This window comes from Palaemon carinicauda, chromosome 2 (genome assembly GCF_036898095.1).
Source record: "Palaemon carinicauda isolate YSFRI2023 chromosome 2, ASM3689809v2, whole genome shotgun sequence".
Lineage (NCBI taxonomy): Eukaryota > Metazoa > Arthropoda > Malacostraca > Decapoda > Palaemonidae > Palaemon > Palaemon carinicauda.
Window position 1 is genome coordinate 32,264,641 of NC_090726.1, and position 24,905 is coordinate 32,289,545.

The window sequence follows — 24,905 nt, forward strand, 5'->3', positions numbered from 1 at the left end:
TTGATTCCACTATCGGCTTGCTTCATTCCGGGCAAGAGGAATGTGCTCTCCGACAGTCTGAGCAGAGTATCGCAGATATTGAGTACCGAGTGGTCTTTGGATCCTCTAGTAGCCAACAAAGTCCTGACTTTGTGGGGTTCCCCGACGGTGGACCTGTTCGCAACAGCCATGAACTTCAAGCTTCCGCTGTACTGTTCCCCAGTCCCGGACCCCAAGGCACTCTGGCAAGATGCCTTCCAACAACGGTGGGACAACATCGACGTTTACGCCTTCCCATCGTTCCGTCTGATGAGAAGGGTGCTCAGCAAGACCAGACAATCGGTCAACCTGTCAATGACCTTTATAGCTCCGCTATGGCATCATGCAGAGTGGTTCCCAGACCTTCTGCAGCTCCTGACGGAACTCCCGAGAGAACTTCCTCCACAACACGAGCTACTCAAGCAACCACACCTCAACATCTCCCACAAAGCCGTAGCATCGCTTCGGCTTCACGCCTGGAGACTATCCAGCATCTCCTCACAGAGAGAGGCTTTTCGCAACAAGTTGCGGAAAGGATGTCTCGACACCTGCGAAAGTCATCTACAGGGGACTACCAGGCGAAATGGAGAGTCTTCTGTGGTTGGTGTCGTGAAAGGGGTATCTCTCCTCTCGATGCCACTATTCCTGCAATAGCGGAGTTTCTTGTGTTTTTGCGGGAAGAAGTGCGCCTTTCGGTCTCGGCGGTGAAAGGCTAGTGCTCAGCCTTAAGCCTGGCCTTCAGGCTGAAAGGAACGGACATTTCCTCCTCGCTGGAACTTTCTCTACTCACACGAAGCTACGAGCTTACCTGCCCTCAGTCGGAAGCGAGACCTCCTCCATGGAACGTGGTTCGTGTTCTCAGGTCTCTTAAGAGACCTCCGTTGGAACCATTACGCCAGACTTCTGATCGTCACCTGACTTGAAAGACGATGTTCCTGCTCGCTCTGGCCTCAGCCAAGCGAGTCAGTGAACTTCATGGTCTCTCGTACGACGTCGCCCATTCAAGGGGATGGGGGGAGGTAATCGCCCAACGCCCGCATGACCCTGATAGCTCCGTTTTGGCCCATGAGACCTTGGGTTGCAGAAGTGATGGAGTGGCTGGTAGATACCCCCAGAACGTTACCAAATCGGAGCGATCTACTCAAACAGCCACACTTAGAGGTGTACCATCAGAATTTCCCTGCTCTCAATCTGACTGCCTTTCGACTATCGAAAAGCTTGCAAGAGCGAAGAGTTTTTCAAGGGAGGCTGCACGAGCCATCGCGAGAGCTAGAAGGACATCCACTATTAGAGTTTACCAATCCAAGTTCGACGTATTTAGAGGATGGTGCAGGAATAACAAACTTTCCTCTACCAGTACTTCTATAGCCCATATAGCAGATTTTCTGTTGTATCTGCGAACAAGAGAGAAGCTGGCTGTGCATACCATCAAGGGTTACCGCAGCATGCTAGCCTTCGTCTTTCGTCACCAACACATTGACGTGTCAGGTAACAAGGATCTCTCAGACCTCATTAGATCTTTTGAGACCACTAAGAGGAAGGACAATCCAACTCCCTCTCGGAACCTGGATGTAGTCCTGGCCTTTTTAACCTCTAGTAGATTTGAACCCTTGGACAAGGCATCTTGGAAGGATCTTACCAAGAGGACTCTTTTCCTAGTTGCCTTGGCTACAGCCAAAAGGGTAGGAAAGTTACAAGCCATCAGCAAGAAGGTGGGCTTTAATGGAAACAATGCAGTTTGCTCCCTTCAGCTGGGCTTTCTCGCGAAAAACGAGAATCCTTCTCGACCGTGGCCTAGATCTTTTACCATCCCAGGGCTATCTCACTTAGTTGGACTGGAGAAGGAGAGAGACCTTTGTCCAGTAAGAGCTCTGAAATTTTATCTGCACACATCCAAAAACCTGAGAGGACAAGCAGACAACCTCTGGTGCTCTGTTAAAAAGCCCTATTTGCCGTTATAAAAGAATGCCTTAACTTTTTTCATTAAGGATCTGATAAGAGAACTCACCAGAATTATGGGGAAAGAAGTTTTCCAATCCTTAAGGTAAAACCTCATGAGGTTAGAGCTGTTGCTACTTCTATGGCTTACAAGCACAATAAGTCAATGAAGTCAATTCTGGAGGCTACTTTCTGGGGAAGTAAATCAATCTTTGCAGACTGTTATCTCAAAGATGTCCAGACCCAGTAAGAGGATTGCGGGTCCGTACGTTACCTCCGGTGTCGTAGTTGGAAAAGGGTCTACTGCCTCTTCCCTTTAACCTTTTTTTATTATACCCTTGCCTTTTTGTTGTACTCGTGTTCACAGGTTATCTGTGAAGGTTGTTGTAGCCTTCCACAGTCTGGGATGCAAGTCAAGTTAGCTTTTTATGGTGTGTGTTTTTAATTTTAGAGTAGGTGGTCAGAATCATTATCCATGTCTATGGCAGGTTAGCAAGGGTGGAGGTCTAGCCACGCTAAGGTCGAGGACCTTGTGGCAGCCCCACAGAGACTTTTACAGCCCCCTGGGTGGACCGCTGAGTCTCTTAAGGAATACAGGTAAAATGAGGCAGGATAAATTTGAAGCCAGCTTCCTTATCAGGTAAGAACCAGATTATTGGTATTACTAATTGTAGCTATTAATAATTATACTAATTCCCAATGGGATGAGGTTTTCTACCCGCCACCAATGGTGTCAATCAGCTATATATATGTAACTACCAGGGAAGTTACATATTTAAAAATGGTATTTTCATTATAAAAATTAAATTTTTAAATATACAGTACTTACTTGATAGTTACGTATATAAAAGGGCCCTCCCTCCTCCCCTCTGAAAACAGGGGCATGGAATTTCTGAGGAATGTTGGGAATGGTTCCGGATACCTATGAGAGATGGTGCTCAGGTATGACCACCTACTGTCATGGCGGCGATTGCAGCGAAATTTTGATTTCTGCCGTGCGTGTCGAAACGCGGGATTTAAGCTATATATATGTAACTACCAGGTAAGTATATTTAAAAATTAATTTTATAATGAAAATACCATTTTTCTTAACGATACAAACCTGTAGCTATTTATACAAATTGACCCGCCAGCACCAGTCCCCCTTGAAGTCCTACTTCCAAGCAAAGTGAGGTTCACAGCCCAGGTGTGTGAGTGAGAGATGCAGTTACTTACCCCCACCCACCTGCTAGTCCCCCCCTTGCTAACTATGGGGTTAACCCTCACTAAAAGTCTAATGGCTGAAATTAATATCCCTATAAATATTTACAGGTTTGTATCGTTAGGAAAAATACAAATTACTTCCAAATTTGTCATATTAGCTTGTTGAGCTCTTTATTCATAGATCATAACCCTCCATGAAAGTGACCCATTCAGATGAATATCAAGTTGTTCCTTTTCTTCACCCTCATCAACGTGAGAGTTTTTGCTGCTACTCATCTTCAAAGTTTAGGAAGACCAATTAATAGGGGTTGTGCACTTGTGAATCCTTCTGTTTCTCTGCTTGCTGGAGAGACTTCTCTCACTGCTGTTTGGGATGAAGGGCACCGCACTTTCTTTTTCTTTCCTGGAGGACTTGTATCTTCTTCCTATCGTGCTTCTGAGCCTTCGCCTATATGCAAGGGTTCCCCGTGTACTTTCTCCACGCACAATGTCTACACATGCGCATATGGGCTCAGACTGTATTGTATTGCCTTTTTGGTGATGGGAATCTCCCACATGCATAAGCTTCAAGAACACAATCATCCACGCTCACTCTCTCCACCCAGAAGGTCTCCTTGTGTACTGGCTCAGAACGTATCACTTTACCCTCCATGTGCAATGTCCTCGACCGACTGCTGCCACATTACTTGACAAAAAAGACGTCTAAGGTGTCTGATCAATTTAGTTATGTATCTCCGATGAACTTTACCTTATTGCATGAGGACAGTACATACCAAGAGGAATGATAAGTACCAAGCTTATACCCAGCTCTGAGTGGTACAGGATACAGGTTTTCAAGTGCCTGTTAGCAGTACTCAGACTCGTATGAAAGAGAGAGCTCTTGTACCATTGATCAGGATAAAGGGTGCAACCCTCTATCCCATTCTTGAAATGGCAAGATGAGGGCCACCCACACTAAAAGCACCAACAATCATCAAGACATCACATCGTGTACAGTACATGCTACATGGTGCTCAGTGCCACCCACTTCTGTTCCTCCATCAGAAACTTGAGTACCTAATGCTTTACCCATCTCTTAGGGCACAGGAGTTAAAAGAACCTTGGCCTCTTAGGAGTCAGACTTTCAAGCTGTTGTCCCTTCCTCTGCAGATCAATATATCATTGCTTGCTGGAAAGACTTCTTACTTCAGTTCTTCATCGTACAACCAGCTTACCATTTAGCTGAACAAGAAACTATCAATATTCCCCAGTCCGTTGGCAGCATTCGGAGACACCTTTCAATATCCCTGGGAATTCTAGACCCTTACTCTTTTCCACCTATTTTCCCTTATCAGCAATTACTCAGCATTTGGAAGACGACATCGATTCTCAGCATGACCCTGATCTCTCAAACAGCCACGTGCTGAAGGTATCTGAATCAGCTGTTTTCTTTCTGTCGGGATAGCTTCTCAATCTTCACGATGAAGAATACCACTCGGCTCTCAATACAAGATTTCGACTTGGAATTAAGTCTGGACTTTTCACAAGAATTTTGTACACTTGTGAGGAGCTTCTAGGGAGCTCAAGCTGCAGGGAACATTTCTGAATATCTCCAATACTGTACCTTGGTTCAGGATTTGTCGTCAAAACCTAGAACACAGCCATTCATGAAACCCTCCTTCATCTCTTCTTAACAAGAAGTAACTTGTGGGGACAAGGGTGACTTCTCTTCCTGTCCTAGGAGGACACTACGACTCTAATTATAGCAATGGAATGAATAAGAGAAAGATCCTAGAATGTTGTTTCTTTCTGGCTTTGTGGGACATAAAGACTTGTCCCTCTGCCTGGCGAGGAAACGAAAGGGGCATCCTGGATTCATGGGGATGAAGAAAAACATGAGATCTATGAGAGCATACCCAAAGGTCCCTGAATTACGTAAGACTGACTGGCCCTTTTCACCTTTCTTCACTTCTTGTGGAGCAGCAGTCACTTTATTTGGATTCCTTACCAGAGCAAAAGGAGGGTATAGATTTGGAGTTGAAGATACTGACTTCTTTTGTGATTTTGCTTTAAGAAATTGCTAGGCTATACTGCCAATGAATATACTGTATATGAAGTTGTGTTTTAGCTTATTCTACCATCTTAATATATGCAGAAATCTATCCTTACTAAGTTCTAGCCTTTGTTATCCAATTAATTAACTTTAATAGATGCTAGGAAACCTCGCCTCCTTGGAGGCCCTGCTGGGGTCAGCGAACTACATGGTCTGTCCTGTGACGTTGCCCATTCCAGGGGAATGGGCGCAAGGGACGCTCAACTTTATCCCTTAGTTTGTAGTTAAGACTCAAAATTCATCTGTAGCGGATCCTAGATTTAGGCCTTTCCGGATTGAGTCTCCATACTGTAACAAAAACCCATATCAACTGTTATGCCCTGTTAGGGTGCTGAGGATAAACGGAACATTCAAGCTCGTCCGCAGGTCAGTAGAATGTTTGTAAGCACAGGCAGGGTCAAGAGAATTACAAAGAACCCGACGTCTTCCTGGATTAGGCAGGTGATCTAACGAGCCCTCCACTCGTACTTGACTTCTCTTAACTGTAGACCTAGAGCTCAGGACGTCAGGGGTGTTAGCACATCCCTGGCATTCAAGAACTTAAATGTGAATCAAGTCTTACAGGTGGGCGTGTGGAAATGTCAAACAACGTTCACAGCCCACTATCTGCGATGCGTAACCCACTGAGCCTTGACGCATTCTCCATAGGTTCTGCACAAAACATGGTCAGTACCTGGTTGTAAGTCTAGTATGAATGTGTGTAAGACAGGCCTTTTTGTCTTTCATTCTCTCCTCTCTTGGGGCTCGGGCATCCAAGGAACTCTGCAAGCTGATATCCTCTGACTACTGGTGAGTACCATTGTCCCTTGTGTAATCTGATATATGCAGTACTGTATATTTGTTGTCCCCCCAATCTCCCAGCAAGGTAGGAATTGGGCAACGCCCAGGTAAGAGAGAAGCTTAGCTCCAGGTTATGTTTTACCTGGTTGAGTCACAATGCTTAGATCTCACACCCTTGCACAATTGCTCAGGCCATTATCTCTCAGTTAGAGGTAGCAAGGTGATAGGGTACGCTCTTCCACAGCTCGTGTGAAGCACAAGAGTTGCGTCCCAGGTCAGTGACCAGCTAGGTGGTTTTGGACTTCCACCCTTCTGAACATGAGTCTCCATAGTAAAGAACTGAAAGGGTTGTATTTGGTGCCAGAACTAATGACAAATTTTGTTAATATTTTGTCTTTCCTAACCATACAAACCTGAATGTCTTTACACATACTGGCTCACCATCAGCTACCCTCCAAAGTCCTGCAATTGCAAAGTGGATTGTTACGGCTACTCTAACTTGTGGTGGGTTGTTAAGCCTCGCTAAAAGTTTTTTTACAGCTAGTTCCAGCTGTCGCCGAAATATATCTCCATAGTAAAGGGCTTAGGTTTGTATGGCTAGGAAAAATAAAAATTATTTCCAAATTTGTTATGTTTATTCCATTGATCACTTGTCTCCCTTTTCAGCTCCTCGGTAATATTAATGGTTGTCGGAACCTGCAGTAAAGGTGAATAAAAGGCTAAACATTAATTTTAAATATTTAACTTAGCCGGTGAATATATAATAGCTGAGCAGCAGCAATTTATATATTCACCGGGTAAGTATATTCAAATATTTATTTTATAATTAAAATATCATTTTTAAATATTTAACTTAGCCGGTGAATATATAAATTGCTGCTGCTCAGCTATTATATATTCACCGGGTAAGTATATTCAAAAATTTATTTTATAATTAAAATATCATTATAGACTATATAAAGTTTATCGCAGGTTGGTGTTTTAGCGCAACTGCCCCCAATTAAAACCACGTTATTTCAAGGTTACTTCAAACATAGTTTGAAGTAACTTTTTTGTTTACTGAATTTTCTAATAAACTATTTTAAAGATATTTTATACAAAAAGAGAAGTGCATGTAAAATTCTCATAGCATTCCAGACTAGTCCTTGTCTGTATTGAAAGTAAAGTTCATGATTTCAGAGTGGCAACCATGTAAGCTTTAATTTGGTTAAATAAAGGGATTTTGACGAAGGAAAAATCTATTTCTGGGGAGAGACCTGTGGCGCCCGGTGAAAAGAGTCCTTCTTATATATCTTTTCTGATAAAACCTTCCAATTATACCAGAGAAAGAAAAAAGCATGGAATGCTGAGGTTACTACCCTCGCGCGAGCACCTTTTGGGTGTCGTGTATAAAGCAAAGGCGCGTGAAAACCACTATTCACAGGTTGTCTTCCATTTAGTTAATTCCTTCGTCAAAGGGATGGGCCGATACAAAGGTCCTAGCCAACCACCACCGCCACGACGCGAGCGCCATCTGAACAACATCCTTCTGTAATGGTCATGACGGCTTGGAAAGGAAAGGGTGGGATCGTGTAAAATAAAGGGGAAGGGTCTCACCGGGCGCCACAGGTCTCTCCCCAGAAATAGATTTTTCCTTTGTCAAAATCCCTTTTCTGGGTCGATCTGTGGCGCCGGGTGAAAATGTAACAGAGAATGCCTTCCAAGCCCAACAATAACAACTAATTTAATGAGGGGAGAGAAACAACACCATGTAAAGAAAATCATAAATAATTAAGGTAAACAAACATGATAACAGGGAAGCCTCCGAGTATCAGAGGAAACATGCTACAAAACTGACATGGCTAAGAATATCCCAACCCTATAACAACGGTAATCAATAATAGTTACAAACATAACCTAATATGTAATAAACTTAGGGCTAACGAACCACCAAGGAAGCGGCGTCGTGGTGCGAGTGGCGGGTAGGAGGGAGAAGAAAAGAGATGGATGAAAGGAAGAACAAAAGATCACTGGGGAGAGATAAGGCTCCCAGCTGCAACTGTTGGGTATTTAACCCTGGATAGGTACGATGGGTCGTTTGCGACCCCGAGCGTCAAAAAAAAACAGGTTTTTCTCACGTGACTCACCCCCGTGACTGAATTTGTGGGTGATCGACCTGCAGGAGGTGTCTCCCCTACACGCTCTAGTAGTGTCCAGATGTGCATTGCTGTAGCTGTACTCCTTCCCCGATTTCTGAGACGCGTCGGGGTCGTTCGCGTCCGAGTTTACCCTTCTAAGGTAGTTTGCATAATTATCAAAGTTATTACGTATTATGAAATTGTCGTAGAATGGTGCAACTTGTATAGGTTATCAGTTGTGGAAAGTCTTGGTGGATTGTTTGGCTACCTTGTGCATGATTTTTTTTTTAGTTAAAATGTCGTTCATCACCACGAGGACCATTTTACCGTGAGTGCCCCTTTTTCATTTTTTTTTCATTTTTTTGCCAAGTCATTTTTCCGTAAGATATTGCCAAATAGTGTCGTAAAACTTTTGCTTGTTTAGTGTTGGAAAGTGTGTCTAGATGATCTGGCTACCCATGCATGACTTTGTTTTTGTCAGATACGACGTAGTTATTGGTATATTGGGTATTTAACTGCGGTTACCAATTTCTGTTTTTTTTTCAATATTTGTAAAAATTACTACGTAGTAAGGAATTGCCGTATATTATTCATTTTTTTTCATGTTTATGTGTTAGAAAGTGTGCCTTGATGGTTGGGCTAACACGTGCATGTCTTTTTTTTTTTATCTGAGATGTCGTATATTAGAATGTCGGGCATTTTACCGCGAGTGTCCCTTTTTCATTTTTTTTCATTTTTTTGCCAAGTCATTTTTCCGTAAGATATTGCGAAATAGTGTCGTAAAACTTTTGCTTTTTTAATGTTGGAAAGTGTGTCTAGATGATCTGGCTACCCATGCGTGATTTTGTTTTTGTCAGATACGACGTAGTTATTGGTATATTGGGTATTTAACTGCGGTTGCCAATTTCTGTTTTTTTTCAATATTTGTAAAAATTTACTACGTAGTAAGGAATTGCCGTATATTATTGATTTTTTTTTCATGTTTATGTGTTAGAAAGTGTGCCTTGATGGTTGGGCTAACACGTGCATGTCTTTTTTTTTTTATCTGAGATGCCGTATATTAGAATGTTGGGCATTTTTCCGCGAGTGCCCCTTTTTATTTGTTTTGCATTTTTTTGCTTAGTCATGTTACCGTAAGGAATTGGCAAGTAGTGTCGCAAAACTTATATTTTTATAGTGTTGGAAAGTGTTTCTAGATGATCTGGCTACCCATGCCTATTTTTTTTTTAGCCAGATATGGCGTATATATAAGTATGTGTTCGATTTTCCTGTGATTGCCATTTTTTCGTTTTTTCCCATTTCTTTCAAAATTACTACGTACTAAGGAACTATCACAGAGTAATATTTCATTTATATGTTTATTTGTCGGAAAATATGCCTTGATGGTTTGCCTAGCACGTGGCTGAAATTTTTTTTTTCTGAAATGCCGTATATTAGAATGGCCATTTTTCCACGAGTGCCCCTTTTTATTTGTTTTGCATTTTTTTGCTTAGTCATGTTACCGTAAGGAATTGGCAAGTAGTGTCGCAAAACTTATAATTTTATAGTGTTGGAAAGTGTTTCTAGATGATCTGGCTACCCATGCCTATCTTCTTTTTTTAGCCAGATATGGCGTATATATAGGTATGTGTTCGATTTTCCTGTGATTGCCATTTTTTCGTTTTTTCCCATTTCTTTCAAAATTACTACGTACTAAGGAACTATCACAGAGTAATTATTCATTTAGATGTTTATTTGTCGGAAAATGTGCCTTGATGGTTTGCCTAGCACGTGGCTGAATTTTTTTTTTCTGAAATGCCGTATATTAGAATGTTAGCCATTTTTCCGCGAGTGCCCCTTTTTATTTGTTTTGCATTTTTTTGCTTAGTCATGTTACCGTAAGGAATTGGCAAGTAGTGTCGCAAAACTTATATTTTTATAGTGTTGGAAAGTGTTTCTAGATGATCTGGCTACCCATGCCTATCTTTTTTTTAGCCAGATATGGCGTATATATAGGTATGTGTTCGATTTTCCGGTAATTGCCATTTTTTCGTTTTTTCCCAATTCTTTCAAAATTACTACGTACTAAGGAACTATCACAGAGTAATGATTCCTCTAGATGTTTATTTGTCGGAAAATTTTGTTTACTTTTTTTTTGATTGAATATCATCAAATTTTTTTAGCTAAAATATTATATTGTTTTACATTTTTTTTTTCGATTTTATTTCCCTTCAAAAAAATTTTTTTGGGTCAGAATTTTAATTTTATAGTCGTAAAATAATCGACAATTATCCAGCAACCCACCATACAATTTTTATGCATATCCAATAATAATTAGATTAGTAAATAACACCTTGAAATTGACATACCCTTCCTACATTTCAAGTGGCAGATTAGGGAGTCTGAGTCAGTGTGGTTGGCGGCCATTTTGTGGACATATCCGAAGCGTAAGCTGCCCTATCTATATATATTCTTGTTCCCTATAGAATTTGTGATATTTTGGTATATTTTTACCTGCATAAATATCATATTATATATTAAATATATGTATTTTTTTACGAAATTTCTAAGTACTCAAAAAATTACCTTTAGATATGGCCCCTGATATAAATGTAATTTACAAAATAATGAAGATTTTTTTACATATTTCTATTTTAGGATAACATATGTTTATTCCCTAAAAATATTAGCCACTTCCTATTTCATTTGGGTACCCAAAAAAATTCATGAAATTTGGACAAATTTTTTTGGCCAAAAAAAGTTACCCTTTTTTTCTCATTTCAGATCTTCACCTCCATGGGTCTGACTTCATCCAAAATACATCAAGATGTGTCCTAAACATTCAAGAATCAATTCCTAAAAGGATTTGTGTATATATGTATAAACTTTTTTTTTATGAATTTTTATGTCAGGTCTTTTTTTTTTTCTACTTAATTTTTTAAAATATTTATAATGAATAGTTTTTCTGCAGATGAGTAGTATTTATCTTTACAGTTGTTTTAAGCATTCATTGAAGTTTTTTTTGGCAAAAGAAAAAAGGAGGTTACTGCAAAAACTGATTTTTCAAGAATTTTTTTTGGCGTCGGGGTCGTTCGCGTCCGAGTATACCCTTAAAGGGGTGTCCGAGGAGCGTACCTATCCAGGGTTAAGAGCCTGTAAGTTCATTAGATAGTGGCGTTTGAAGACCATAGGAGATTCCCAACCCGTGAACTTTATAAGGTCATCAAAGTCCATCTTCTGGGGGAAATGATCCCGGATTGGCTTGTTAAATGAAGTATAGGATCTATAGCCTAATACCACGTATGGGAATGGTACCTCCTTGTTCTCTGATAAACAAGGGGCCAGACGATCGGGTAGCAGTCGTGGCTAAAAAGGCCCTGAGAGTGGTGACCGGACATAGAGAAGTATCTTGGAGAAGAGGAATAACTTTCCAAGGGGACCACCTATTTTGGGGGTTAACGGCCGAATCATATTGGCGAATTGTCGAGTCCCTTTTGTCTGATTCGATGAAGAAATCGTTTTCCGGTTCAATGTTCGCGTCTCTACGAGCTGCCAACTTCCTGTAGTCCACAAAGTTAGGGTTTTGGCCATCCTTGAGTAATCTGACACAGTGAGTTTGGAATACTCGGGTCAGTTTGAGGAACGGGATCCGGATGGACGGAGTTTCCACTCGAGGAGGAGAGGAAACCAACTGTTCTTGGGCAGTGAGGTGGTACTAAAGCCACTGCGCCCCGGAAGGAGCGCAGTCGGTGTAAAAGTTTTTAGAAGATTCACTGGGAGAGATAGGGAAATCATCCTCTAATGGTTCCAATCCCGGGGTAATGCGTCCATGGCATGAGCCCGAGGGTCCAGGATTGGGGTCACATAACAAGGAAGTTTGTGATTGATCTGAGATGTGAATAGATCTACCTGGATGCCTGGAACGAGCCTGAGTATCCACCGGAATGAAATTCTGACTCCAGGGGACTCGTCCTGGATAGTGAGCCCGTTCTCACATCCTGGCCTCCCGCTAGGTGAGGTGCTGACAGGAACCAGTTCTTTTCTGTTGCCCAGGCGAAGAAAGTGACCAGGATCTGATTCAGGTTGGGTGACTTGGATCCTCCCCTGTTTCCGTAGTGTACCTCGTCTGTGCTGTGTGACACTACTCTGATGTGGGTCGACCTCGGAGGAGTCTCTCTCTTCAGGGTCAAGAACACTGCCATGGCTTCGAGAACATTGATATGGGACTGTTTCATGGCTAGTGACCAAGAACCTGAAACATCTGATGTTCGGAGAAATCCCCCCATCCACTTAGAGACACGGCTGAATGGAATGTCACTTGTGGAGGTGGGAATTGTAGAGGAACCGCTTTGGAGAGGTTCTTCGGTTCGGACCATGGGCGTAGTCTCATTTTCCAGACAGAGGGGATCTTCGAGACCTTGTCTTCTTATAGGTACTGTAGCTCTCTTTCTCCAAAATCGATTGATGTCTTGAGTTTGGCTTTTATTAGGAGATCTGTTACTGAAGTGAATTGGAAAAGGCCGAGGATACTTTCTAGGCTCTTTGGACACCTGTTTGTGCTTGAGAAATTCTTGATCTTGGAACCTATTCCTCTTACTTTTGGAAGGGAGAGACAACGTGTGCTTCGAAAGGTCCCACTGAATGGCTAACCATTCTAAGTGGCCTGATGGTCGCAGGCGAGACTTATGGAGATTGACCCGAAATCACAGGTTGTCGAGCAATCGAAGTAATTCCTTCATAGCTCTGTTGCCTTCTATGGCCGGCCGGGCCCAAATGAGCCAACCGGCCAGATAAGCAATGATCTGTATCTCTTGGTTCCTGAGTTGTTCTAACACTGCCTCTCCCAGTTTCGTGAATATCCTGGGATCAATGTTGAGGCCGAAGGGCATGTCTTGAACACAAAGGCTTTCCTGCTTAGGTGGAAACCCAGATAAGAAGAGAAGTTTCGAGCTATAGGCGCAAGCTAATAGCGGTCGGTAAGATCGACAGAGGTGGTGACGGTCCCACGGGGAAGTAAGGTCCGTACCTGAGAGATAGTCGTTTGATTGCTTTTTCTTGAGTAACCCTGTGGTGTACTCTTTCAGGACGGGAGTGGATTTCTGGGAGAAGGTCACTGGCGGAGGAGGAGGACCTTGAGGCCATTTTCATCTCAAACCGTTAGAGACTATGCTATGATCCCACAGACCGAGTCCAATGGTCACGAAAGTGGTAAAGTCTTCCCTCTACCGGGACCACCGCGTTGTGAGGGAGTGAATCTAGGTCCTTCCCTTCTCCGAGCCCCCTTTTTCCTAGGTCCGCCTTGATGGCGGGACTGTCTTCTACTCCTGTAGCTTCCTCTCTGGTGTCCATGAAAGGAGCCTGAGGGTTCGGATCTAGGGCTGTATGCAGGCAAAACATCCCAACGGAGTTGGGCTGTGTACCTGGGGAATCAGTGAGGTAGACCACCTGATGATGGGGAGTCAGATACAAAAGCGTCGAACCAGAGGAAGGCTGTGATGACGAGTGGGAAACCGACTATCGATTCCTGTCTGACAGAGGTCTCAGACAGAACGTACTTCCCACAACTGACCCGATCAGACCAACAAACGTGTAGGTCGAACTGGCAGGGCAGAGCCTGGAATTATCGTACCCCCCAGGCTGACAACATCCTGGTCCAGACAGATCGGGCCTGCCCTTTAGGAAATAATACCGTTACCTTCGGTACCTTGTCTCAGCTAACCAAGGCAATCTCTTTCAATCGAACGAATCCGTTGAATGGGAATTCTAGTACCTGGGAGTAAAATCTAGGTCCCCCAGAGGGAGGACGTCTATGCCCTCCAGATTTATGGTACCACCTATATCCGAGTTCCTGAACGGCACTGACTCACCACCATACCTTAGAGCTGTGTCATAGCCCCTTGGTTTTCCCTAGAATGTGTTGCTTTTAGCCGTCACAGTTTATGCAGGGTAACATGAACATCAGGATCCTTTAATGGTCCTAGGTCGGTGACGTAGGTAATTGCAAAGCTGAAGGTTCAAAACTCATCCCCACCTACCTGCCCGTCCATGGGGTCGTTGTCCAACCTTAGAGAGGACACTCCGAGGAGATAGGGACCTCTAGATGGAGCATTCCTTCCCAACCTCGATACCCAAGGGCGGAGAGCCTCTCTTGTAGGCCAGAGAGAATCATCATCATCCTGATGGGAACCATGCAGGCGAACCTTCTGTAACACAAAGGGGACATAAGTCTGGATGTTCCTTGAACTTTGGTTAGCGATCCTATTCACAGGCTGGGATCAGCTGTATAACTCTTAAAAAGCAATTTTAAAGACAAGTCATTTAATGTATTATCTTCTGGGGTATAGTGCGACACTTGTATTCATGAAATGTGACACTGTTGGCGCATTCGCCACTGGGTGGAAATTTATTTCTATATGAACACTATGTTGTATGGATATTTATCCATATCTAGACATAGTTAGAATTGACTATGCATAAATATAGGCATAATTAATGTATTTCTATTTGAACACTATGTTGTATGGATATTTAGCCATATTTAGACATAGTTAGGATTGAATATGCATAAATATAGGCATAATTAATTTAATTCTATTTGAACACGATGTTGTATGGATATTTATCCATATTTATACATAGTTAGAATTAAATACATGCATAAATATAGGCATAGTTACGTTCATAAATAATTTTTTTTTTTTTTTTTTTTTTTTTTTTTTTTTTTTTTTTTTTTTTTTTTTTTTTTTTTGTTAAATCCTTCCCTTTACAGGTAAAACAAAAGATTGGCCACCCGTGGTCTGAGTGATCTCCGACTGTACCGGAGCTCCGGTAACCATCCCCGGTACAAACAAAGGTCCGTCATAGTGACAACGTGAACCAGAGGAAATCTAATATTAACCTCAATGCTGATCGCCTGTACGATATCCGGTTAAGCCGGAGATTCGATGAAAAGGATCGTAATGACGATATTGTGATTATTCATGAAAAAGGGTTCATACCCTGATTCTGATCGTCTGATTGATCTCTGTTTGTACCGGAGAACCAGTGACAAAGGTCCGGCATCGTGAAAACGTGATCCTCATCGGTACGATAACATTCTCTAAAACTGAATGTCTGTGTTATCTCCAGTGAAGCCGGAGATTCGATGAAAAAGGGACCATAATAATGAAACAGTGAAATCCTCATCGGTATCACATTGTTAACTCCGGTTCTGGACGTCTGCTTGATCTCTGTTTGTATGGGAGATCCGGTAGCAAAGGCCAGTCCCCGTGAGATCGTGACCGTCACCGGTACGATAACATTAACCTCAATGAATGTTTGAGTTATCTCCAGCGAAGCCGGAGATTCGATGAAAAAAAGAGGCCGGAAAGGTGTAATTGAGATCAAACATGACAAAGGTTCGTGTGCAAAAGGCCTCAGCCGGAGTCTGAGTGCCGGATTTCACCGTTGCACTCCAAATATCTGACTAGTTCTCACCCAATGAGTATCCATTATAGCGGCGTATAACTCAAGGCGGAGCTAAGGGTGTCGATATAAATCGAACCCAATTAATGACTCATACACCAACGTTCCTACTAATAGTGTTAGTTATATTAACAGTAACCACATCAATAAAACGTGTATAACATTAAACGTACTATCATCAACTCTGATAATAAGAGGAGGCCTGAATAACTCGTGAACGTATAAAAACGGAGAACGGGAAAATCACCTCCCTTACTCGAGCTAATAAACGAGCACCCTATGCTCTCACTCTCAAGGTTACATAATAAAAGCTAACATCACACAATAATATAAGGAAAGTAAAAAACTGATTGCTTTTATTTTATTTTTATTTTTTCCTTTATCTTTTTCATTTTTAGTCATTGTAATAACCAAGAACGAAGAATAACGACAACGTAACCAATAAATAAGGATATAGTCTAAATCGAGCCTTCCTGGGGCGAGTACAAACTAACAGACTAAATCGCAAACGTTTAAATCGCTATTCGCCCAAAACCATTGTTGGCACTATAATATCCAAATGTTTGTATATTTGTAATTTACCTAATGTCTGTTAATGACATAAGGATAAATAACTTAAAGCAATCTGCCGACCTGCGAGGGTCGGGGAAGCAGTGACATGCCCTTAAAATAAATATAAACACCAGCCTTAGCTAAAGGCAAGGCAAATATAAGTGTTAAGTGTATGGGCGACCTCCGGTGAAGCCGGAGCGTAATGAGATGTCCTGAATAATGCCGTCTTAGCCAAAGGCAAGGCAAATATAAGTGTGAAGTGTATGGGCGACCTCCGGTGACGCCGGAGGATAATGAGATACCCTGAATAATTCAATTGTGGCTAATAATTCAATTGTGAAGATATAAAAGCCAAGCCGCAGCTAAAGGCTAAGGCTTAGATCATAGCAAAGCGTATTTACAAACTCCGGTGAGGCCGGAGGGAGAAGAAAGGTCCTGAATAATTATTGTGAATAAAAACACAATTGTAATAACAATGGCTATTGTGGATATGGCCGTGGCCTGAGACCGCAGTAAGGGCCACCGGAGGGTCGTATCTAAACAATATGAAGCCCGTCCCATGCAGTAAACAATATATAAATATAACAATAGAACGAAAGTCATTGAGAATCCCTCAAGCCGGAGTAGAACTCAAGGCGGAGTGGAAAACGTTCATAAACTACTCCCGAGCCGTAACGGGGAGAGGATGAAACACAGACCAAAATAACGCTAACAATTGAAAAGTCACGAAAAATAAATAACTCGTAAGTTATCATCCACCCCGAGGGGGAGAGGTGAGGGAGGGAGAACCCGTTGAACGCACAAAACGGAAAACGGGAAATCCGCTCAACCACCAGAGCTAAGAAAGAAAACGAGAGAAAGGGGTAACTCGTGACTGCGAACAGAAAACGGGGACCCCAATCTCTCGCTCTCTTGGACACAAAAACAGGACTAAAAATCACACAACACTTATAAACGTATAAAATAAAAATGTACATCCATATAACACTACGATCGAAGAATAGCATCTGCTAAAACTTAAAATAAATACCACAGTCGAGTGACGAACGCCTCGGAGGGGCGGGTACTAAACAAAAACAAAGCTAAATCGCTATCTCGTTCGTAGGCTGGACTTACTAGCAAAAAGTACCATGAGCATAAATACACAAAAAAATAAAAATAATAACGGTTCTAAAGGCATAAGGCCAGGGACTTAACCAAGAACCTAAGTGACAGTACTAAACGGGCAGACAAAGATGAATTCCCAAACAAGTGAACAAACAATGGCCGCCATGAAAGGCTAGACGGGAATAATAAAACAGACTATACTGGATATAAAACAAAAGCCCGGTACAATAAAATACTGTCAAAACAAACTATGGTACTTAACATTGGAATGTGTGAAGATGGAGCTTCGGACATGACAAAATAAATCCACGATAGATAAAAAAGACCGAGAGCACAACAAAACAATTCAACACTTTGTATTCCAAAAAGAAGGATGATGTTCAGATGGCGCTCGCGTCGTGGCGGTGGTGGTTGGCTAGGACCTTTGTATCGGCCCATCCCTTTGACGAAGGAATTAACTAAATGGAAGACCACCTGGGAATAGTGGTTTTCATGCGCCTTTGCTTTATACACGACACCCAAAAGGTGCTCGCGCGAGGGTAGTAACCTCAGCATTCCATGCTTTTTTCTTTCTCTGGTATAATTGGAAGGTTTTATCAGAAAAGATATATAAGAAGGACTCTTTTCACCCGGCGCCACAGATCGACCCAGAAATTATCTTTAGAAAGTTCTCACAGCAGTTTAGTAGAGACAAAACTGTAATCTAAGTCACTGGATTTGTTGATGCTTTTCCCATGGACACATTCATTGACTGGTGAGTTTCGCTACTATATACCGTAGCAATTTCATGGCTGTCGGTACAAGTTTGCTAAAAAAATTGCATCTTCAAATGTTTGAGTGGGTAATTTGTCACTTTAAATTAACATTTTATTTGATGGTAAGGATCATGGAAATAATTTAATCATGTAAATGAAAAAATTTAAGTACAGTACCTTGAAATTCTAATGACCTAATAGTATCTTTGTCAAAATCAGAGAATGAAATGTTTTGGGATCTTTAGGACAATGCATAGTAGTAGATCTTGAATAAAATTCTTTGTAGTACTAAAGGTTTGTTTATACTGTGTGGGTCAGTTGACCAAGTATGTAATGAAATCTGACAAGGTACCTCGACTTAACGTGATTCGAATGTTGTAATATCTATCTTTATGACAAATAGGAGAATTAAATATATTGGGATTTTTATAACAGCATAGTATCAAGATTTCTGATGGGGTGGGTCAGCTGATCAAAGGTATATTCAAAATTGACAATGTTGATTTTGGTCATTTAAAGTTTCCAGGTAGAGTACATCGCTTTGTTTCACCCTTAGTAAGAATACAATGTGATTGACATTATGTAGTTATGTCAAAAATATTTATTCGATATTACTGTCAAACTATATTCCTTTGAAAAATGTTCACCACTTCATTCAGGATTAAAAAAAATACTATAAACTAATGTTAATTTATTTGTTATACTGTATTTTATATAATGAGGAATGTATGAACACAAATTTTCATGCATAAAAGCAGACTCTCAATGTTAATATATATTACCAATACTATGAGAATGATAGCTCTGACTATTCAGAAACCACAAAATAACTTTCGTGTTAACAATGCTCCATAAAGAATCTTCAATGAAAAATAATAATGAATGACATTAAAACATTTTAACCCTCAGCGGAACAGAACATGCACAGCTGCCGCTCACACACTGCGGTTAAAACTGGCAATTGTCTAATTCCAAATTACACACTGGATGCAGTATACCATTGCATCATCAACATACGAGTTATGAAATCTGGAAGCCTATATTAAATCACGCTGTGGAAAAAAAAACCATGTTAGCACTTCAATGTGACCTCCCTCCCACCGTATGTATTTAAAAAAATAATAGCAGTATTAGCTCAGATTCCAAATGGCAACAATATTCTTTTGTAGAAAATTCTTGTAAGCCACTGAATTCCTCAACTATTTCAAAATTACCAACATTCATAACCAGTATGCTAACAAAATCTACTTTACTTAAGCTGTATTTCTTTTTGTAATGTCTTCTGTAGCACAACCCTCAAGTTTCTTTTATATACACGAACAACTTACACCCCAGCTTCCAAAATGTGTGGCCATCTTCCAAAACTCCAACGGTATTTCTTTACTCTCCTAGAAGGTAATCCTAACAGTGAACTGACTTATATAATCTTAGCTTTTCACATAATTTTAAGCTTTGACAGGAGGATTCTGCTTCACTTGAAGAATAATGGAACGCATACGAGAAATATCCCTGGATGATTTGGCAGTCTTGGGGTTGAAGTCACAGAGCTTAGCAATACGTTCCCACTCTGTTCCAGGCTCCATCTTTGCTGTGTCTGCAACAAGTTCCTTTTCTGCAGATCTGAAAAAATTATTTTTAAGGCGTAAGAAACACATGTCGATACTTTCATCTCACAAAATTAATTGGTGTACAGAATTTGGCATAATGATTGGTTTATATAAAACCCATTACAGATTTTAACTCATTGGTCCTAAATCATACCAACGCTAAAAAAATTTGATAAGCGTACTACGTTAATTATAAACCACCATAAAGAAACTTTTCCAATGTCTGAATAATACTTTTAAGTAACAACTCTGCTAAATATAGTTTAAGAAAATACCAAAATTGGGTTGCTTTAATGCACATTATCAAGATTTAAGGGTGAAAGACTATACCCTTAACCCTAGAGTCAAATCCTCTTACAAGAAAAAATGACTATGAATCCTAAAATTGACAACCTCCTTATGCTTAACCTACAATACATATGATGTTCATCATGTGTAATCCTAAATTACCTGGTATTTACTTTTCTAAATGTAATTTCATGCCCATTTTCTTGAAAGTAATCAACCAGACAATTTTACAAACATGCAACAGTAATGTTCAAAGTGCAAAATATAATTTTACAACTGTGCAACTAACTACATCAATTGCAACTGTACAAATACGAGTATTTTTAAGTTAAGCTTTTACAAAACTTCATTATGAAGAAATTTACAGTACTCATATCCTTACATGAGAAAAATTAATAATAGTAACAAAGATAAAAAAAAAAAAAATTCATGTAGCATTCATTAGATATATTTAGTACAGTACTACACAAAATAAAAAAAAAAATCTTAATGTAGCTGTCCAATGAACAACAATGAATACTGCATACACACACTTGAAATCAAGTCTTCCAACACTAGCTCAAGTCAGTACAAGTACAGCAAACTCAATACAGTACCTGCAATGACCAGCAAGTGGTGGCAGACTTTTGAATATGCCTGTACCACAGAGGTATGTTATTAGTTAAGTTAGCTAACTCTGCAGCTTTTAATGTATGTAGTCTTTACAAAAGCATTCTTAAGACAGAATCCTCTTGCAGGATTCCATTGCATTATAAAACTTATGCCCACGGGCACTTGTGTATCATGAGATAATTGTTACTGAATTATTATAAATTGGTTTTAAAAATTCCATTGTTTCATTTTTACTATCAGTGCTCATCTGATAAAACGGATTTTGAGCGAAGCGAAAAATCTATTTTTGGGTGAGATAGCCATGGCATCCTGATGGAAGGTTCCTGTTTGGTAGCTTTCTTATACCCAAGGAAGCTACCAAACAGGAACCTTCCATCAGGACGCCATGGCTTGAGCCCAAAAAGTTATTTCAATAAAAATTTAAAGTTAGCAAAATAAAAAATTCAAAACAGTCTCATAAAGGATTTGGCCAGCTAAGCTGGGAGAAACTATAAGGAAACGAAGAGAAGCGAATATCAGAAAGCAATGCAGGTAAGTGCAAAAGGCTGTTTTGAAGATCTTAAAAGCCTTACACAGACTGCTTGAAAAGAAGGAAAAATTATATTTACCGACTTTGCTAAAACAGCCTCTAAATATTTTCAAATGGCATAATAAAAAGTAACTAATATCATTAACAATGCATGATTAATTTCCTTGTTTTCCATCTTCAACAAGAGGTTTGCTGTCTCATTTGTTCTTTCATAAGATTTACATGCATCCAAACCAGAAAAAAAAAATACAGCAACAATTAACAACAAAATCTTGGGAAAGCTTCTTTAACACACTCAACATTTTCCACATTGAAAGGAGTCCTCTATGTTGTGCGTGCTTAACTAAAGTGTCTAATACTGTAATGCAATTCTATATTACGTTTACGACCAGACCATTTCAGTCAAAATCTCGACTCCACCTGGCTAATCACAGCATAGCTGTTGAACTACTGTGCATTGGTAGAAGAAATTAGTGCTACAAGAATTACAGTGCTCCATTAAGCTAATAAAGGACATCATAAATCCATTAAAATAATACATCACTGCAATCTCAAATCCTGTTTGGTTAGCTACAAAGTCTACAGGCCTAAGTAAACACTTTTTTTTAAACTAAAATACGGTATCCCTTCCACTAGCATCTTATATTTCTAGTGCAAAATTAGAAACAGAAATTCTAGCTACAAATTATTACCAAGTATTACTTACTTGCACGCATCCCTTGTGGCATGAAAATATTCAAAATCTCATTAACAGCCACCAATGACATTATCATAAATCAAATTTAGAACATTACAAAAATATATTAAAACGTAGTTTTATCGTAACTTTCTTATTAATACAAATCTATCATGAACAAGCAGCTAAATGAGTTATAGCCTTTAGCAAACATTACTATAAATTAAAGTACCCATTAACCACTGCCTATTACTTTGAGTCGTCTTGAAATAAGGATGCAAGACAAGATGGATCTGGATTGAATAATTCCCCACTTTATATGATTAAAAGAAATGCTGATGATAGAATTTTTATTTCTAAACCCATCTGATGCTCATATTGCTTCTCTCGCAAAGGTCAGTTTATATGAACATTTCCCCAAAATTTTCTTTCCTTCCAATAGTCTCAGGTCTCTAGTCGAGTACTGGGACAATCTAGCGACTGATGGCAATAACCACGCCGTGGGTACAACATACTATCTTTCTTTTTTAAGCTTCAAATTTGAAACAAAATATTATACATTTGAAACAACTTTTCAGTGGGGAAGAGGGTGGGTAACATCACGTAAGTACGGAAATTATAATTGTTTATTTTTATGAACTGTTTATATTGCTGACTTCAACACACTTGAGACAGGGGTTGGGTTAGGTTGTCAGTGAAGGCAAAGGTTTGGTCAATCAATGTTTTAAAATAATACTCAATACCCTAAACTCACCTTTAGTCTAGTACAGTATCTTGGTAACAAAGTGTCTCAAACTAAAGTTTGTAGCAAATCCGTTTCCATTAATATTACCTTTTTCCCAAATCACTGAAGTATGTAATTTACCCAACATTGTGTTTCCCAAATGAAAAATTTAACACTGTGTTCCCCCAAAAGAAGAATTTATCAGACTTGATTGAATTGAATCAAATAAAAGAAACCAATTGTTCTTAGACTACATCACCAGCAGCCACTGTAGCATCTAGGATTTATCTCAAAGTATTATTGTGGATGTACCTAACCCTTTACTATTAAAAGACCTCCAGTCGTCCAATCTATAATTTGAAATTTAGATGTGTTACAATATTTATAAGGTACGCTAGGTATATCTCGACTTTCATTGGTAAGGGGTTCTCTGAATTTACTTGCCACTGAGCTAAACCACAAATAACCATTCCCAGTTCTGTATTTTATTTATATATGCAATTATTATAATAAATGGTTAATAAGAATCTACTTTAAGCTTACAAAGAAATAATTTTAGTTTTTAAAAGTAATCTAAACGTACGAGTTTTATGAAGCTCATTAGTATAAAAGCCTATAAGCTCATTATGGCTGGCAAGGCATTACCATCATAATCCCAACTACTATAATCAATAAGCCTAGTCTTCTCTATATTTTTCCCTGAACTTAAAGATAGTTTTCTTTTTTGTCTGGAACTTAATTTGTTCAGCAAGCATTTAAACATACTTTTTCATCATTCCTCTTAACGATTACCTAAATCACGACTGGCCCCAACACTAAACAGAGGAGGAGAATCATGCTCCTTTGAACATTCTATACAGTAATTATTAAAAAGAAATCACTTATAATTAATAACATCATTAATAACACTTGCATAATCTGAAGGAGGTAACACAACTTTACAAGCCTAAGTTGACAAAGACAGACAAAAGCAGATGCAGTCTACCCAAACTGGGGTTATTGCTATTATTAACTACTATGAACTAGAGGCCTAACCCTATAAAAAAGGGAAGAAAACGTAATTTTTAGTTTTTTGGGGGAAATGTCAATGTAAACCAAACTTCCAGAGAAAAGTTATACAAAACCCAGAGGTTCATAGAAATATCTATTTTCATTTGCAATTACCTAAAACAGAGTTTGCATTCTAACCCATAGGCTGCCCCACCTTATCCAGTGACCATTTTATTACTTGGGCCACCTGGCATTTCGAAATGCCTGTTAACATCTAAGGTCACCCAGGGTACCCACTCCAAAGGTTTTTGTAGATAATGGCAACCAGACTTATGGTCTTCTTATTCATGTACAGTATATGGCACTAATACTAATTGGCAAATTCAATAGTTTACTGTAAATATCACAGCAGTTTTTTTACCCGAAAAATATAAAAAATTTTATTTGTATTTTACCTAATTATACAAACCTTAGTCCTTCAATAGGAGCATGATTTCAGCGAAGCTGGAAGCTTAGCTGTTAAAATTTATAATGCGGTGCCAGTAGTTACTGGCGAGTATTGGGGGAAGCCACAGGCCCTTTCCAGCTCACTGAGAAGCCATTTTGACTTTTACCTAAAACTTGCAGGTTGGATGAGGTGGAAAGTATAATTTATAGGACTCAGCTTTGTATACTGTAATTAGGAAAACACAAATTACTTAAAAAAAAATTATCGGTGATTTGTTCCTACTCAGATATAAACCTCCATCCTAGGAAGAAAGGGAGTTCTTATACTCGGTCCTTATGAGAAGCAAGAGTATCGATTCCAATCCACTTCTTATCTCTGGAGATAGGGCTAGGTTAATGTCATGGAAGAAACTACTCTCGTACAATAATGAGTCCGTAATGTAGGTTAAGTAAAATTATGAATTCATATAACTATCCATTCTCTCCCTCAGGAGGATGGCAGAATAAGTATATCAGGGAGCTATGATGTCTCTGAAGATGTCTTGGAACCTTGGTTAACAACATACGAAGGTCCAGGTACTATTCTGCATGTGATTACTTAGGGTTTACCAATGTCATTTTGAAGTTTGGTTCATCCACAAACAGTTAATTACCCTTCTGATTACACAGAACAGCGGAAAAGCACTATGTCGAGGTCTTGTCATGAGTGTTGGATGGCATCCTCTAATGCAGTGACTGATCCAGTATTAGCAAGCAATACACTGGGAGTTTGTCGTTTATTTTCATCAAGAATATGTCTATAGTCAGGGAACCCCAAAAAGTCATGTGCTTCCTTGCCACTTGAGGATGAAGAGAACACTGACCCAGCAGCTTGCCCCTTCCCACTTACTTTGTCGGCTATTACATTCCTTTAGCTAGGAATGAACCTGCCCCACAGCACTGCGTTGTTCTATGCCCCACTCGTGGGACTCTATCAGTCGCAGAGGTGCTGAGATACATACCTCCTTGCTTGTTGATGTAGGCCACT

The 24,905-nt window shown here is 39.9% G+C and overlaps 1 protein-coding gene across 10 annotated transcripts in view; it reads right to left on the reverse strand.

The window, feature by feature from the left end:
• Positions 1 to 18,683: 18,683 nt before the first annotated feature.
• Positions 18,684 to 24,905, reverse strand: part of Clc (clathrin light chain) — a 50,435-nt gene continuing 44,213 nt past the window's right edge. For 8 of the 10 annotated variants that reach the window (XM_068354446.1, XM_068354418.1, XM_068354402.1 and 5 more), the window contains 2 exons: positions 21,748 to 21,759; positions 18,684 to 19,625 (listed from right to left, as the gene is read on the reverse strand). In XM_068354446.1, the coding sequence (XP_068210547.1) occupies positions 19,451 to 19,625; positions 21,748 to 21,759 (187 nt within the window). In that variant the 3' untranslated portion in view covers positions 18,684 to 19,450. The remainder of the gene's footprint in view (positions 19,626 to 21,747; positions 21,760 to 24,905) is intronic. The other 2 variants (XM_068354415.1, XM_068354394.1) reach the window with 1 other exon arrangement.